Source organism: Cherax quadricarinatus, chromosome 21 (genome assembly GCF_038502225.1).
Source record: "Cherax quadricarinatus isolate ZL_2023a chromosome 21, ASM3850222v1, whole genome shotgun sequence".
Lineage (NCBI taxonomy): Eukaryota > Metazoa > Arthropoda > Malacostraca > Decapoda > Parastacidae > Cherax > Cherax quadricarinatus.
In genome coordinates this window covers 37573375-37591197 of record NC_091312.1, presented here as the reverse complement: position 1 = coordinate 37591197, position 17823 = coordinate 37573375, and the positions used below count along the sequence as shown (strand labels likewise).

At 46.9% G+C, this 17823-nt stretch overlaps 1 protein-coding gene across 3 annotated transcripts in view; it reads right to left on the bottom strand.

Annotated features, from left to right (window-relative positions):
* The window catches only part of HPS4 (Hermansky-Pudlak syndrome 4 protein), a 263136-nt gene extending 247201 nt beyond the window's left edge, over positions 1 to 15935 (bottom strand). The window contains exons 1-2 of one of the 3 annotated variants that reach the window (XM_053777298.2): positions 15858 to 15935; positions 12694 to 13992 (exon numbers count right to left, since the gene is read on the bottom strand). In XM_053777298.2, coding sequence (XP_053633273.2) covers positions 12694 to 13619 — 926 coding nt within the window. In that variant the 5' untranslated portion in view covers positions 13620 to 13992; positions 15858 to 15935. Of the gene's footprint in view, positions 1 to 12693; positions 13993 to 15837 lie in introns of all 3 variants that reach the window. The other 2 variants (XM_053777299.2, XM_070087391.1) reach the window with 2 other exon arrangements.
* Between the last annotated feature and the right edge of the window lie 1888 nt (positions 15936 to 17823).

Here is a 17823-nt window from a genome sequence, read left to right as displayed (position 1 = left end):
GGAGGATGGAGTAGTGTAGGAGAGGATGGGGTAGTGTAGGAGAGGATGGGGGTAGTGTAGGGGAGGATGAGGAAGTGTAGGGGAGGATGGGGAAGTGTAGGGGAGGATGGGGTAGTGTAGGGGAGGATGGGGTAGTGTAGGGGAGGATGGGGTAGTGTAGGGGAGGATGGGGTAGTGTAGGGGAGGATGGGGAAGTGTAGGGGAGGATGGGGTAGTGTAGGGGAGGATGGGGTAGTGTAGGGGAGGATGGAGAAGTGTAAAGGAGTATGGGGTAGTGTAGGAGAGGATGGGGTAGTGTAGGGGAGGATGGGGTAGTGTAGGGGAGGATGGGGTACTGTATGGGAGGATGGGGAAGTGTAGGGGAGGATGGGGTAGTGTAGGAGAGGATGGGGTAGTGTAGGGGAGGATGGGGTAGTGTATGGGAGGAAGGTTATGTACATGTCCTCTGAGGACATGTACATAACCTTCTCGGCTACGACAACTACTACTACAACTAACCCATCTCTTTGGGAAGGACCTACTTCCACTGGGGAATCCCACCTACCAGTGAATATGCCCTCGTCTGCTACACCTGACGTTACTATATAAGCGCCAGGATTCTTTCTTCTGCTTCAGAATCTCCACGACTATGGTGCTGTTCGCACCTACTCCTAGGTTGAGGGACTGATTACCTCATCTTCTGTACATAGTTCTACTGTCTTCAAGTTATGTCCTAGAATTTGTATTGATAAAGCCACTGGATGGCGAAACGTCTACAATAAAGATACCCAGATGTTGCACATGTGTCTTACTCTCTTCATACCCACGGATGATCATCATACCCACGGATGATCATCATACCCACGGATGATCATCATACCCACGGATGATCATCATACCCACGGATGATCATCATACCCACGGATGATCATCATACCAAATGATGGTCATTTTCCTACACTATGTGCTTCTTGGCCGCTTCTTGGGGAATATAGACGGTATAATAACCTGCGTAATATATTGATGGATCTTATTATTAATAATAATATAGCTTCAAGGCATTTCATGCAAATGACCTAAATTTACCTGTAACAGATGTAACATAATTTGTAAATTATGTAACACATGTAACATAATTTGTAAATATATTTCCAGATTTACTCCTAGTAACCCTTTAAGTGTCTAGTTCCCAGGTTTTTTGTGTATCCACATCTTGCACAGGATGGATAAGAGGTGCACAATAAGCTAGCCTCTTCGACCTTAAAATCTAATTTGATCCCATGTTCCTAACGCTTCCACACATCTCAGATATTTTTCTCCACATTCCCATACGTATAAAAGGCATTTCTTCCCTAAGCATTCAGTACTTCTGAATTCCAGTGCCCACCCTTTATTAAACACCCTCATAAACCTATGTAAACACCTTCACAAACCTATATAAACCAACTTTTGGTTCTACTCCTGCACTCCTTAGACAGTGCTTGATATGGTTCGTAAGTAGCGGATGGAATCCTCGCTGCTTTTGAGGTAAGAGTGGCTAAATTGGTTCTTGGTTCACTGTGTACTGAAGATTATCACTGTGCTCTGTTTGCCTTAGCCCAGTATGTTTCTGTACACCCTATGGTCTAAAAGCTCCTCCAGGAGTGGATAGAGCACAAGTGGAATGTGGATGTGGATCTTTAGTGGTACTCCGGCCATGTTAGTGTACTGGGATAAGAAAGGGTGGATGCCAAGGCAAGTGCTGTTGTAGCGAGCCCTTTCTACAGTAACCTTTTCCCTTACAGACGACTCTCTGCCCCTCTCTGTAGAGCCTGTAACGTGCCGCTGACTGCTGAACATAAGAGTTTGCCCTCGGATTAGACCTTTCCACCTTCATGGTTTTTATAATTACCGACGTGCCTGCAGGGACCTCGGGGAACTTTTAGGAAAGCCTTTTGGTATCATTTTTGTTATTAATTTTAACTCTGATAATATTTATTTGTGTTTTGTTTATAGTGGGTTGTTTTTACTGTTTGCTAGCTTTGTTCTAGCTTTTACTGTGTGTATTTTGTGTATGTTTTATGGCTATAAGTGCTGAATAACCGATGTAACTGACTGCTCAGTAAATATTGCAGCTGCTGCTCAGCTCTACACACCCATTTACAAAGATTTTCCTTCGCAACCACAGTCCTCCACTTACACCCACACTTACACTTCGCTTACCCACAATTACACTGCACCCACACACACTTGCACTTCGCCCACCCACACTTACACATCACCCACCCACACTTACACATCACCCACCCACACACTCCACCCACCCACACTTACACATCACCCACCCACACACTCCACCCACCCACACTTACACTCCACCCACCCACACTTATGCAGAAGCACTTCCCCTCCCGTCCACTCCCCTGCCATCGTCAGCAACAAAGTCAGGAGTGCAGGTGCACCTTTCTTGGCCCTGATCCTGCAGCTACAACTCAAGTGTTTCCCACGGGATGCAAGTTACCTCCCCTCACTCCCCCCCTCACTTCCCTCACTCCCACCACTCACTTCCCTCACTCCTCCCTCACTCTCCCTCATTTCCCTCACTCCCCCCTCACTTCCCCTCACTCCTGATTTATTCATAGAAACTTTTGCATTCTGCTCCGCTCATTTCCTCCTCTTCACCTACCTTTGCTACTCCCTCCCTCTCCTTCCTTTCCCACACCTTCCCTTCCTTTCCCACACCTTCCCTTCCTTTCCCACACCTTCCCTTCCTTTCCCACACCTTCCCTTCCTTTCCCATCACATATTCGTAGCAGAGTACTGCTGATGTATCTAATTTTATTTACTATACGACAAAACATTGCAATAAAAAATACTGAAAACTTACTGGTGTTTATGTATGTATGTATGTATGTATGTATGTATGTATGTATGTATGTTAATGCATCCACGATCGAGCAGTTTAATTAAGCAAATACTAATAATGAGAATAGCCGGGGATCGAACCCCCCAGCCCACCAAAATTCCGAGACGCCTTAGACCACTGAGCCATCAACTCTACAGACATCAGGTGCCCAGTGACATGGGCACCCACAATATGGGAGACCGTGGTCGTCGCACAATATGGAAGACCGTGGTCGTCCCACAATATGGAAGACCGTGGTCGTCCCACAATGTGGGAGACCGTGGTCGTCCCACAATGTGGGAGACCGTGGTCGTCCCACAATGTGGGAGACCGTGGTCGTCCCACAATGTGGGAGACCGTGGTCGTCCCACAATATGGGAGACCGTGGTCGTCCCACAATATGGGAGACCGTGGTCGTCCCACAATATGGGAGACCGTGGTCGTCCCACAATATGGGAGACCGTGGTCGTCCCACAATATGGGAGACCGTGGTCGTCCCACAATATGGGAGACCGTGGTCGTCCCACAATATGGGAGACCGTCGTCGTCCCACAATATGGGAGACCGTGGTCGTCCCACAATATGGGAGACCGTGGTCGTCCCACATTATGGGAGACCGTGGTCGTCCCACATTATGGGAGACCGTGGTCGTCCCACATTATGGGAGACCGTGGTCGTCCCACATTATGGGAGACCGTGGTCGTCCCACATTATGGGAGACCGTGGTCGTCCCACAATACGGGAGACCGTGGTCGTCCCACAATACGGGAGACCGTGGTCGTCCCACAATACGGGAGACCGTGGTCGTCCCACAATATGGGAGACCGTGGTCGTCCCACAATATGGGAGACCGTGGTCGTCCCACAATATGGGAGACCGTGGTCGTCCCACAATATGGGAGACCGTGGTCGTCCTACAATATGGGAGACCGTGGTCGTCCCACAATATGGGAGACCGTGGTCGTCCCACAATATGGGAGACCGTGGTCGTCCCACAATATGGGAGACCGTGGTCTTCCCACAATATGGGAGACCGTGGTCGTCCCACAATATGGGAGACCGTGGTCGTCCCACAATATGGGAGACCGTGGTCGTCCCACAATATGGGAGACCGTGGTCGTCCCACAATATGGGAGACCGTGGTCGTCCCACAATATGGGAGACCGTGGTCGTCCCACAATATGGGAGACCGTGGTCGTCCCACAATATGGGAGACCGTGGTCGTCCCACAATATGGGAGACCGCGGTCGTCCCACAATATGGGAGACCGCGGTCGTCCCACAATATGGGAGACCGCGGTCGTCCCACAATATGGGAGACCGCGGTCGTCCCACAATATGGGAGACCGCGGTCGTCCCACAATATGGGAGACCGCGGTCGTCCCACAATATGGGAGACCGCGGTCGTCCCACAATATGGGAGACCGCGGTCGTCCCACAATATGGGAGACCGCGGTCGTCCCACAATATGGGAGACCGCGGTCGTCCCACAATATGGGAGACCGCGGTCGTCCCACAATATGGGAGACCGCGGTCGTCCCACAATATGAGAGACCGCGGTCGTCCCACAATATGGGAGACCGTGGTCGTCCCACAATATGGGAGACCGTGGTCGTCCCACAATATGGGAGACCGTGGTCGTCCCACAATATGGGAGACCGTGGTCGTCCCACAATATGGGAGACCGTGGTCGTCCCACAATATGGGAGACCGTGGTCGTCCCACAATATGGAAGACCGTGGTCGTCCCACAATATGGAAGACCGTGGTCGTCCCACAATATGGAAGACCGTGGTCGTCCCACAATATGGAAGACCGTGGTCGTCCCACAATATGGAAGACCGTGGTCGTCCCACAATATGGAAGACCGTGGTCGTCCCACAATATGGGAGACCGTGGTCGTCCCACAATATGGAAGACCGTGGTCGTCCCACAATATGGAAGACCGTGGTCGTCCCACAATATGGAAGACCGTGGTCGTCCCACAATATGGAAGACCGTGGTCGTCCCACAATATGGAAGACCGTGGTCGTCCCACAATATGGAAGACCGTGGTCGTCCCACAATATGGGAGACCGTGGTCGTCCCACAATATGGGAGACCGTGGTCGTCCCACAATATGGGAGACCGTGGTCGTCCCACAATATGGAAGACCGTGGTCGTCCCACAATATGGAAGACCGTGGTCGTCCCACAATATGGAAGACCGTGGTCGTCCCACAATATGGAAGACCGTGGTCGTCCCACAATATGGAAGACCGTGGTCGTCCCACAATATGGAAGACCGTGGTCGTCCCACAACATGGAAGACCGTGGTCCTCCCACAACATGGAAGACCGTGGTCCTCCCACTATGACATGGCCTTGGATGCACTGGAAAAAAATCAGAATGCAGATGTAATATACACAGACTTTGCAAAAGCATTTGACAAATGCGATCATGGCGTAATAGCCCATAAAATACGTGCTAAAGGAATAACTGGGAAAGTGGGGAGATGGATCTTCAACTTCCTAACAAATCGAACACAAAGAGTAGTGGTCAACAGAGTTAAATCGGAGGCTGCCATAGTGAAGAGCTCTGTTCCACAAGGCACAGTACTCGCCCCCATCTTATTCCTTATCCTCATATCAGACATAAACAGAGATATACACCACAGCACCGTATCATCCTTTGCAGATGATACTAGGATCTGCATGAGGCTGTCATCTGCTGAGGACGCGGTTAACCTCCAAGAAGATATAAACAAAGTTTTCCAGTGGGCAACGGTAAACAATATGATGTTCAATGAGGACAAATTCCAACTACTCCGTTATGGAAAACTGGAGGAGATAATAACTAGAACAGAGTATACTACTGACTCCGGCCATACAATAGAGCGGAAAAATAATGTAAGGGACCTGGGAGTAGTAATGTCTGAGGATCTCACTTTCAAGGATCACAACAGTGCCACGATCGCACGTGCAAAGAAAATGATAGGATGGATAATGAGAACTTTCAAAACGAGAGATGCCAAGCCCATGATGATCCTTTTCAAATCACTTGTTCTCTCTAGGCTGGAATACTGCTGTACATTAACATCTCCATACAAAGCAGGTGAAATCGCAGATCTAGAGAGTGTACAGAGATCCTTTACTGCACGTATAAGTTCTGTCAAGCACCTTAACTACTGGGAACGCTTGGAAGCACTTGACTTGTACTCGTTGGAACGCAAGAGGGAGAGATATATCATAATCTACACTTGGAAAATCTTGGAAGGAATGGTCCCAAATCTGCACACAGAAATCACTCCCTACGAAAGTAAAAGACTGGGCAGGCGATGCAAAATGCCGCCAATAAAAAGTAGGGGCGCCATTGGTACACTAAGAGAAAACACCATAAGTGTCCGGGGCCAAAAACTGTTCAACAGCCTCCCATCAAGCATTAGGGGAATTGCCAATAAACCCCTGGCTGCCTTCAAGAGAGAGCTGGACAGATACCTAAAGTCAGTGCCGGATCAGCCGGGCTGTGGCTCGTACGTCGGACTGCGTGCGGCCAGCAGTAACAGCCTGGTTGATCAGGCCCTGATCCATCGGGAGGCCTGGTCGTGGACCGGGCCGCGGGGGCGTTGATCCCCGGAATAACCTCCAGGTAACCTCCAGGTAACCTGGAAGACCGTGGTCCTCCCTCAATATGGAAGACCGTGGTCCTCCCACAATATGGAAGACCGTGGTCGTCCCACAATATGGAAGACCGTGGTCGTCCCACAATATGGAAGACCGTGGTCGTCCCACAATATGGAAGACCGTGGTCGTCCCACAATATGGAAGACCGTGGTCGTCCCACAATATGGAAGACCGTGGTCGTCCCACAATATGGAAGACAGTGGTCCTCCCACAATATGGAAGACCGTGGTCGTCCCACAATATGGAAGACCGTGGTCGTCCCACAATATGGAAGACCGTGGTCGTCCCACAATATGGAAGACCGTGGTCCTCCCACAATATGGAAGACCGTGGTCGTCCCACAATATGGAAGACCGTGGTCGTCCCACAATATGGAAGACCGTGGTCCTCCCACAATATGGAAGACCGTGGTCCTCCCACAATATGGAAGACCGTGGTCCTCCCACAATATGGAAGACCGTGGTCGTCCCACAATATGGAAGACCGTGGTCCTCCCACAATATGGAAGACCGTGGTCGTCCCACAATATGGAAGACCGTGGTCGTCCCACAATAGTGAATGATCTAACTCTACAACTCCATTACCGTCATGGCAAACAAATATTGCCGGTCGTTCTTGCAGTACTTCATCAATCTTGTCGTCGCTTCGTCAGGTCGTTCTGACATCCTGGGTGTCCCACCACCACATCATAGCCGCCTCGCTGGATACATTACTTCTGTTACCATTAGTTTCTCACTCCATTTTGTCGACCATCTTTTTCTAATCAATATATATATATATATATATATATATATATATATATATATATATATATATATATATATATATATATATATATATATATATATATATATATATATTATATAATACTGTTTTGTCATGTCAAAACAAACACTATTTACGGAGTTTAAAATAGAAAAAACATCATATATGGTAAACGGAGTTTACCGTAAAACGTTCACTGTTAAACGTGAGTCAGTGTCTGAGGGGCACCGATGACTGCTCATACAGCGACACAAAAAATAAAAGCGATACAATGACATAGATGAATGTGACCGTTCAGAGGTTAGGTAAAGTTTTGTCAGGGTAGACGGTGGAATGTGGATGGTGTCTTATGTGACCCTGTGAGCCAGTGGGCATCTCAAGTCTCTCAGGTGACAAGCACTGCTTGTCCTCGCCCTCGTCCTCGCCATCGCCCTCTCCAAAAAAAAAAAAAATTAAGGCCAATTTATAAAAATAAAATTTAAAATTCTCACAATTTCTTCCATTTTCTCTAAATTTCTATAGGTCCGCCGTCCACCTTTCTAAAATCCTGCCGTGGACCCCAGTTTGATCTCCACAGCTGAATAACCCTTACGGGTTTAGTGCAGTTATGGGTGGGTTCTTTAGTATTACAAATCATGAACTAATAAGCCTGTGTGGGTCATTCAGCGCAGGGAGTGGTGGAGGCTCGATACTCTGGATAAACAGCCAGGATGACCCTGGGTGCCACATTTGCTCACCTTCCCTGATCGCTGCGCCAGAAAAAAAAAAAATCCCAAGTGGCAATGGAACGTCTCTGCTTGCCCAACAGCGGATCAATAGCATCTCCCTAGTGTGTACTGATCCTGAAATCACCCACAACTCTACTGAAGCATCGCTACTGTAACTGAAACCAGCTATGTTGCACGGTATCACAGAGAACACGATCTCTGTTGCACGGTATCACAGAGAACACGATCTCTGTTGCACGGTATCACAGAGAACACGATCTCTGTTGCACGGTATCACAGAGAACACGATCTCTGTTGCACGGTATCACAGAGAACACGATCTCTGTTGCACGGTATCACAGAGAACACGATCTCTGTTGCACGGTATCACAGAGAACACGATCTCTGTTGCACGGTATCACAGAGAACACGATCTCTGTTGCACGGTATCACAGAGAACACGATCTCTGTTGCACGGTATCACAGAGAACACGATCTCTGTTGCACGGTATCACAGAGAACACGATCTCTGTTGCACGGTATCACAGAGAACACGATCTCTGTTGCACGGTATCACAGAGAACACGATCTCTGTTGCACGGTATCACAGAGAACACGATCTCTGTTGCACGGTATCACAGAGAACACGATCTCTGTTGCACGGTATCACAGAGAACACGATCTCTGTTGCACGGTATCACAGAGAACACGATCTCTGTTGCACGGTATCACAGAGAACACGATCTCTGTTGCACGGTATCACAGAGAACACGATCTCTGTTGCACGGTATCACAGAGAACACGATCTCTGTTGCACGGTATCACAGAGAACACGATCTCTGTTGCACGGTATCACAGAGAACACGATCTCTGTTGCACGGTATCACAGAGAACACGATCTCTGTTGCACGGTATCACAGAGAACACGATCTCTGTTGCACGGTATCACAGAGAACACGATCTCTGTTGCACGGTATCACAGAGAACACGATCTCTGTTGCACGGTATCACAGAGAACACGATCTCTGTTGCACGGTATCACAGAGAACACGATCTCTGTTGCACGGTATCACAGAGAACACGATCTCTGTTGCACGGTATCACAGAGAACACGATCTCTGTTGCACGGTATCACAGAGAACACGATCTCTGTTGCACGGTATCACAGAGAACACGATCTCTGTTGCACGGTATAAGAGGGAAAATCATGCTGCCCGGTATAATTTGAAAACGATCTAGTTACCCCGTGATCACCGTGATCACCGTGATCACCGTGATCACCGTGATCACCGTGATCACCGTGAACACAGTGATCACAGTGATCAAAGGCTTCACTAAACTCAATATACTATACATTTTTGTTAACAGTACACTATTGGTACTAAAGCGACAATACCATTGTAAGTGATCACCTGAGGATACAAAACTAGTCACCTGAGGATACAGAACTAGTCACCTGAGGATACAGAACTAGTCACCTGAAGATACAGAACTAGTCACCTGATGATACAAAACTAGTCACCTGAGGATACAGAACTAGTCACCTGAAGATACAGAACTAGTCACCTGATGATACAAAACTAGTCACCTGAGGATACAGAACTAGTCACCTGAGGATACAGAACTAGTCACCTGAGTATACAGAACTAGTCACTTGATGATACAGAACTAGTCACCTGAGGATACAGAACTAGTCACCTGAGGATACAGAACTAGTCACCTGAAGATACAGAACTAGTCACCTGAGGATACAAAACTAGTCACCTGAGGATACAGAACTAGTCACCTGAAGATACAGAACTAGTCACCTGAGGATACAGAACTAGTCACCTGAGGATACAGAACTAGTCACCTGAGGATACAAAACTAGTCACCTGAGGATACAGAACTAGTCACCTGAGGATACAGAACTAGTCACCTGAGGATACAGAACTAGTCACCTGAGGATACAGAACTAGTCACTTGATACAGAACTAGTCACCTGAGGATACAGAACTAGCCACCTGAGGATACAGAACTAGTCACCTGAGGATACAGAACTAGTCACCTGAGGATACAGAACTAGTCACCTGAGGATACAGAACTAGTCACTTGATGATACAGAACTAGTCACCTGAGGATACAGAACTAGTCACCTGAGGATACAGAACTAGTCACCTGAGGATACAGAACTAGTCACCTGAGGATACAAAACTAGTCACCTGAGGATACAGAACTAGTCACCTGAGGATACAGAACTAGTCACCTGATGATACAGAACTAGTCACCTGAGGATACAGAACTAGTCACCTGAGGATACAAACTAGTCACCTGAGGATACAGAACTAGTCACCTGAGGATACAGAACTAGTCACTTGAGGATACAGAACTAGTCACCTGAGGATACAGAACTAGTCACATGAGGATACAGAACTAGTCACCTGAGGATTCAGAACTAGTCACCTGAGGATTCAGAACTAGTCACCTGAGGATACAGAACTAGTCACCTGAGGATGCAGAACTAGTCACCTGAGGATACAGAACTAGTCACCTGAGGATACAGAACTAGTCACCTGAGGATACAGAACTAGTTACCTGAGGATACAGAACTAGTCACCTGAGGATACAGAACTAGTCACCTGAGGATACAGAACTAGTCACCTGAGGATACAGAACTAGTTACCTGAGGATACAGAACTAGTCACCTGAGGATTCAGAACTAGTCACCTGAGGATTCAGAACTAGTCACCTGAGGATACAGAACTAGTCACCTGAGGATGCAGAACTAGTCACCTGAGGATACAGAACTAGTCACCTGAGGATACAGAACTAGTCACCTGAGGATGCAGAACTAGTCACCTGAGGATACAGAACTAGTCACCTGAGGATACAGAACTAGTCACCTGAGGATACAGAACTAGTCACCTGAGGATGCAGAACTAGTCACCTGAGGATACAGAACTAGTCACCTGAGGATGCAGAACTAGTCACCTGAGGATGCAGATACAACTCTCTTATTTCCCGTCTTCACTTTATTATAACACAAAACCTTGAAGGATATCACATAGCATCAAGGAAGGAACCACAGCTCTAGCGTGGTCTCCTGGCTTGCCCCACAGCGTAATTCAAGTATTAGAAACACATAAACCACCTGGCTTATCACAAAGCATTACTGGAACCAGCAAAGCAACAACGACACCAAGCTTGATCTATGAGAACACACAATAGCATCTGCCTTTAATGAGTATCCTTGAAGAGAGACCTTAAAGTGGATGCTAGCCTTTTTTTTTTCTTCCTTATCTAACTTTGGTTTCGTTTTCTTGCACCCAGAAAGGTCTCATCCGATCAGCATTAAAATTCCAGCGCCTGTGTACGGTAACTAGGGCTAAACTCTTGGAACAGTTGTCGTGCACAGGTGCCCTATGACACCAGCTAGCGAGGAGGTGGGGTGAAAAGGTAACAGGGAGGTGGGGTGAAAGGGTAACAGGGAGGTGGGGTGAAAGGGTGAGTAACAGAGAGGTGGGTAACAGGTATGTGGGGGAAGGGTTGGTAACAAGGAGGTGGGGGGTGGAAGGTTGGGTAACAAGGAGGTGGGGTGGAAGGGTGGGTAGCAGGGAGGTGAGGGAGGGGTGGGTAACAGGGAGGTGGGGTGGAAGGGTGGGTAACAGGGAGGTGGGGTGGAAGGGTGGGTAACAGGGAGGTGGGGGAGGAAGGGTGGGTAACAGGGAGGTGGGGTGGAAGGGTGGGTAACATGGAAGTGGGGTGGAAGGGTGGGTAACATGGAGGTAGGGTGGAAGGGTAGGTATCAGGGAAGTGGGGGTGGAAGGGTTGGTAACATGGAGGTGGGGTGGAAGGGTAGTTAACAGGTAAGTGGGGTGGAAGGGTAGGTAACAGGGAGGTGGGGTGGAAGGGTAGGTAACAGGGAGGTGGGGTGGAAGGGTAGGTAACAGGAAAGTGGGGTGGAAGGGTAGGTAACAGGGAGGTGGGGTGGAAGGGTAGGTAACAGGGAGGTGGGGTGGAAGGGTAGGTAACAGGTAAGTGGGGTGGAAGGGTAGGTAACAGGGACGAGGGGTGGAAGGGTGGTAACAGGAAAGTGGGGTGTGCAGTGGTCAGGTGAAATGACCCTGTAAAATGCCTCCATTAAAAAACCATTGCGCTACATATATTAAGAGAAAACTAAATAGTATAAAGGATCTAAATGTTTATCACACTTATATATCCAAGGAAAACTTGGAAGACTGCTCTCAAAATCACTACTCTTCAACCTGTGAGTACAAGCAACCTGACTGTCAATGCAATTAATCATGAGACCTGGTCTATTGAGACGATCTCATGAAACATCGAAATGAAGCAACAGGCGATCAGGTGAGCAAGAAAGCCTTTGATTATATTTTAAATAAATCCTTTCGGATTTCATACATGTTTTCACACATGCTGTACTTTTCTTGACCAGGTTTCAAGCAAGAGCAAGTTGCCAGTCAGAGTAGATCATAATAATGGATCTGGAATCACAACAACACACCACTGAACCAGTTTGGTTTATAAAAGCCAGTGAGGATATGATAAAACTTTCGAAATTATCTAGTCATATTATAAACACAATGCTTCCTCATTGAAAACTTTGGACTAATGAGTTGTAAGTTTAGTAAAAGAGTCACTTTTTCAATAGTACTTTAATTTAGTGACGTCTAGGTTTAAACAAAACAAATGCATTTACTTACCTTTGCACTCGTGCATATGTTATTGGCTTCATCTCAATTCCTTCCTGGATCTTGTCGCTTAAACCCATCCAGTCTCCTATGGGTACTCTTGGCATTTCCAGATTTTTAGCTTTCTCCCACTCACACTCCAGCCACTCACTTCCCCAGTCTTTGGATTTCTTTAATAAATCCCCTATATCGTTATCTCTGAGCCACTCAGTCGTCAAGGTTTTAGATTTTATCCATTCAAGAGATTTCCAGTTGTTTACTTTCCAACTTTCAGCTTTCCAACATCGTTCGCTCCAAGCTGTAAGCTTAGAACTCACTTGCGATAACTGAGGCCTACTGGTCAGTTGAGTCAGGAATGAGACGCCTGGTTCCTGGGATACATAAGGGACACTTGACTCTTGAGACACATACGTTACACTTGCCTGCTGGGACTCATGGATAATACAGGGCCGCTGGGACGCTTGGATACAACTTGGCGGCAACACACGCTGGCTACTGAGCTGGAGGCACTGTTGAAAGTTACTGGACTGTTGGGACTCGTGAAGGCTATCGAGCTGCTGTGGCTCTTTAAGGTTACAGGGCTGCTGGGACTTGTGTAGACTGCAAGGCTGCCGCAGCTCTTGAAGACTGCTCTTCGGGTGAAGCTCGGGAAGGTTACTGGACTCCTGAAACCCGCTAGGATCGCTTGTCTGCGGGGATCCTTGCCTACTAATAGACTGATGCCACTTGAGAAATGTCTCCTTAATGTTGTAATACGATGTAGTATCAGTATTATGGTATGTTTTCTGTGTCTGAGCCGAGTAATGCCAACAGACTTCGATGTTTTTGGAGTTACGGTTTTTGACATTGTGGGTATTGTTGTTCTGGCGTGCCAGTCGCTCCTGCCGTCTTGTCCTCGTCTGCAGGTACAGAGCAGCGGTAGCACTCTGGGCTAACATTACTTTCCTCCTCCCAGCATTTGCCACGAGGTTCTCACTCTCTCAGAATGATCTCTCTCATTCTTGCACACTCCACCATGAAGTCGAAAGCTTCTTCGCGGGGAGTAACCACTTTAAATACATTTTACCTCAGAAATCCTATAATCCACAATTAGCTTTTTATACATTTGTAAGCACTGTTTACTATGACGTCTTCCTATTTAATTCCATGATTTTGAAAAGGGGTGAATGGTGGCATTCTGCTTGCCTTACTCCTGTACACGAGCGTCCCTTGCTGTAAGGACGTACATTAGCGGCCTCTGGTGTCCACGGGATCATAATCACCTTGGATTGTCCTGCCTCACTTACTCAGCCTCATAACTCTCTACTTTCCCTAATATGTATTTTTTTATATAAAGGCGATAAACGTTAACACTTCTTATATCTTAGCCGCAAAATAATTTTCAATATACGTCTATCAAAGCTGGATTAAAGAAGAATCGCATAGATTGTCTCACTGGTATAAATCAGATGCTGACCAATAATTATTAAAGAGGCACACTTTCACTGACCACACTACCGGTGAGCTTGGCCCAGAGCACCTAGTTAGCTGGGCAACTGTAACACCTCACCCTTACGCCGCACTCCAACATACTAACACATGATTTATTACACTTCGTCACGATGCACCACCCTATCATACAGACACATACAACTAGTTAAAGACCTAGTACACACATACATACACACACACACACACACACACACACACATACACACCTTCGCCACCACCATCCTAATATACTGACACACATTCTCACCCTCAAATATACTTAAGTACATTGTATAACAATATACTTTTAATATATCAACTTACATGGTTAGGTCAACACATGCACTTGACAATTTTATTTTCATTTGATGGTGTTTCAAGGTTTGTCTACCTGAGAGAAGTCTGCCCCCCGCCGGGTCCTACATAATTCCCTCAGTCATACAGACAACTCACAAGACAGAGCATTAGATCTCATAAGATGAGGATCATGCAGTGTGTTCATACACTAAGCACGTCTCGGAGGGTGACTGCCTCATTTATCGACGTAATATTCTTGATCATGAAAAACAATTCGCTTTAGTGAGGCCCGACGTGTGTTTTTTTGTTATGAAGTCAGTGTGGCGCCAGTTGCCTGGCTGGAGCTGGTTTGTCTCACATCCTTGGATGGGGGAGGGAAGATGTGTTGGGTGGTGTGTTCAAGGAGGGGGAGGGTCTGTGATGTGTCGTGTGTCACATCTTTGGATGCGGATAGGGAAGAAAGCTGTGTAGGGCGGTGTATTTAGGAGTTTGTGGGTGTACGTACGCACGCACACCCCTGCAACTACATAGAGACGTACACACACATACATACTGTACATACATAAAAACAGTACAAATACAAATACAATGATTTTAAAAACCTCACACGGGAGCCTGCACCTGGACTGACTTGTCTTACCTACTTATTCTCGTTCCTCGCGAATACCATAAATATCATCCACACCACTCAACACTACACTCAACACTACACTCAACACTACACTCAACACCACACTCAGCAACACTACACTCAACACTACACTCAACACTACACTCAACACCACACTCAGCAACACTACACTCAACACTACACTCAACACTTCACTCAACACTTCACTCAACACTACACTCAACACCACACTCAGCAACACTACACTCAACACTACACTCAACACTTCACTCAACACTTCACTCAACACTACACTCAGCAACACTACACTCAGCAACACTACACTCAGCAACACTACACTCAGCAACACTACACTCAGCAACACTACACTCAGCAACACTACACTCAGCAACACTACACTCAGCAACACTACACTCAGAAACACTACACTCAGAAACACTACACTCAACAGTATTGTGATCGCTAACACCTGTTATCTTTCATTTACCTATTACCTGTCTCGATAGTTTGCCAGCCCTCCCTGTTGATTGTCTGGTCAACCAGTCTGTTGCTTGACGGCCCACATATCCATCACAGCCTGGTTGATCTGGCACACCGAGGAAGTAGTGATCATGTTTCCCTCATCACCATCGCTACACTTTCATAATTTAATCAATCAAATTCAACGTCGATAATCTAAATTACTTAAATTTCCACTACAGACGCAATAATCCACAGTGAACCAGCGTTCTTAACACTCATTATCCTCAGAAACACACCATATACTTGTTTAACTGACAGTATTTCGTTAATCTAGTGAAGACTGAGAGGAGGAGGAGGCGTAAACCCCAACTTCACAAAGTCAGTGCGCTACTGACCGACTCTATACCATAACAAACTCGAGGACATAAAACTGACTAACTGGGACCCCTTCCGGTGGAGCAGCAAAACTGTGACCTCCCCTCCTGTGGAACAACACTGACTGGGACCCTCATCCTGTGGAACAACACTGACTGGGACCCTCATCCTGTGGAACAACACTGACTGGGACCCTCATCCTGTGGAACAACACTGACTGGGACTCTCATCCTGTGGAACAACACTGACTGGGACCCGCATCTTGTGGAACAACACTGACTGGGGCCCTCATCCTGTGGAACAACACTGACTGGAACCCTCATCCTGTAGAACAACACTGACTGGGACCCGCATCTTGTGGAACAACACTGACTGGGACCCTCATCCTGTGGAACAACACTGACTGGGACTCTCATCTTTTGGAGCAACAATGACTGGGACCCTCATCCTGTGGAACAACACTGCCTGGGGACCCTCATCTTGTAGAACAACAACACTGACCGGGACCCCTCATCCCATAATACAAAAACACTGACTGGGACCCTCAGCTAGTGGGACAACACCGGGCCCCCTCATCCTGTGGAAGAACACTGACTTGGATCGTCAGGCTGTGGAAGATAAGATAAGATAAGATTTCGTTCGGATTTTTAACCCCGGAGGGTTAGCCACCCAGGATAACCCAAGAAAGTCAGTGCGTCATCGAGGACTGTCTAACTTATTTCCATTGGGGTCCTTAATCTTGTCCCCCAGGATGCGACCCACACCAGTCGACTAACACCCAGGTACCTATTTGCTGCTAGGTGAACAGGACAACAGGTGTAAGGAAACGTGTCAAATGTTTCCACCCGCCGGGAATCGAACCCGGGCCCTCCGTGTGTGAAGCGGGAGCTTTAGCCACCAGACCACCGGGCCACGCTGACTGGGACTCTTATCCTGTAGGACAGCAAAACTGACGAGGGACCCCATCCTGAAGAACAGCAAAACTGGGACCCCCATTCTGTGGAACAGCAAAACTGGGACCTCCATCCTCGACAGTGAAAAACAAACTGTCTCGTCCATATTTATTTTTAAATAGTAACATAAAGAAATTGATATATATATATATATATATATATATATATATATATATATATATTATATATATATATATATATATATATATATATATATATATATATATATATATATATATATATATATATATGCTTAACAATTCGCAAAGAGGCGAAATTATTTACAAACATTGCCTCTACGTTCAAAGCAGAACTCGAACCTGCTAACTCTGTATCAAAGTCCACAGTACTTTACCACTGAGCTAGACCCAAGATAAATATGGGCGCTTAGCCGAAGCTAAGTGATGTTACCCCATACCCCCGGGCACCAAGCTCGTTTTAAAAGTTTTTTCATCGAATCCTGCCACTTGCTTCGGCTAAGCGCTCATACTTATGTTGGGTCTAGCTCAGTGGTAAAGTACTGTGGACTCTGATACAGAGTTAACAGGTTCGAGTCCTGCTGTGGACGTAGAGACAATGTTATATATATATATATATATATATATATATATATATATATATATATATATATATATATATATATATATATAGTACGTAAGACACAGAGGCAACATTTATATATATATTATTGTGACCACGAACGAGTGGTATTGATCAATAACATTACACTAGCCAAGGACTCGAAACCATGCTGCTTTGGCCTGCCTCATGGTGGGCGAAAACTCGCTACGTGGTTACCTGGAGGTTACCTGGAGGTTATTCCGGGGATCAACGCCCCCGCGACCCGGTCCATGACCAGGCCTCCCGATGGATCAGAGCCTGATCAACAAGGATGTTACTGCTGGCCGCACGCAGTCCAACGTACGAGCCACAGCCCGGCTGATCCGGCACTGA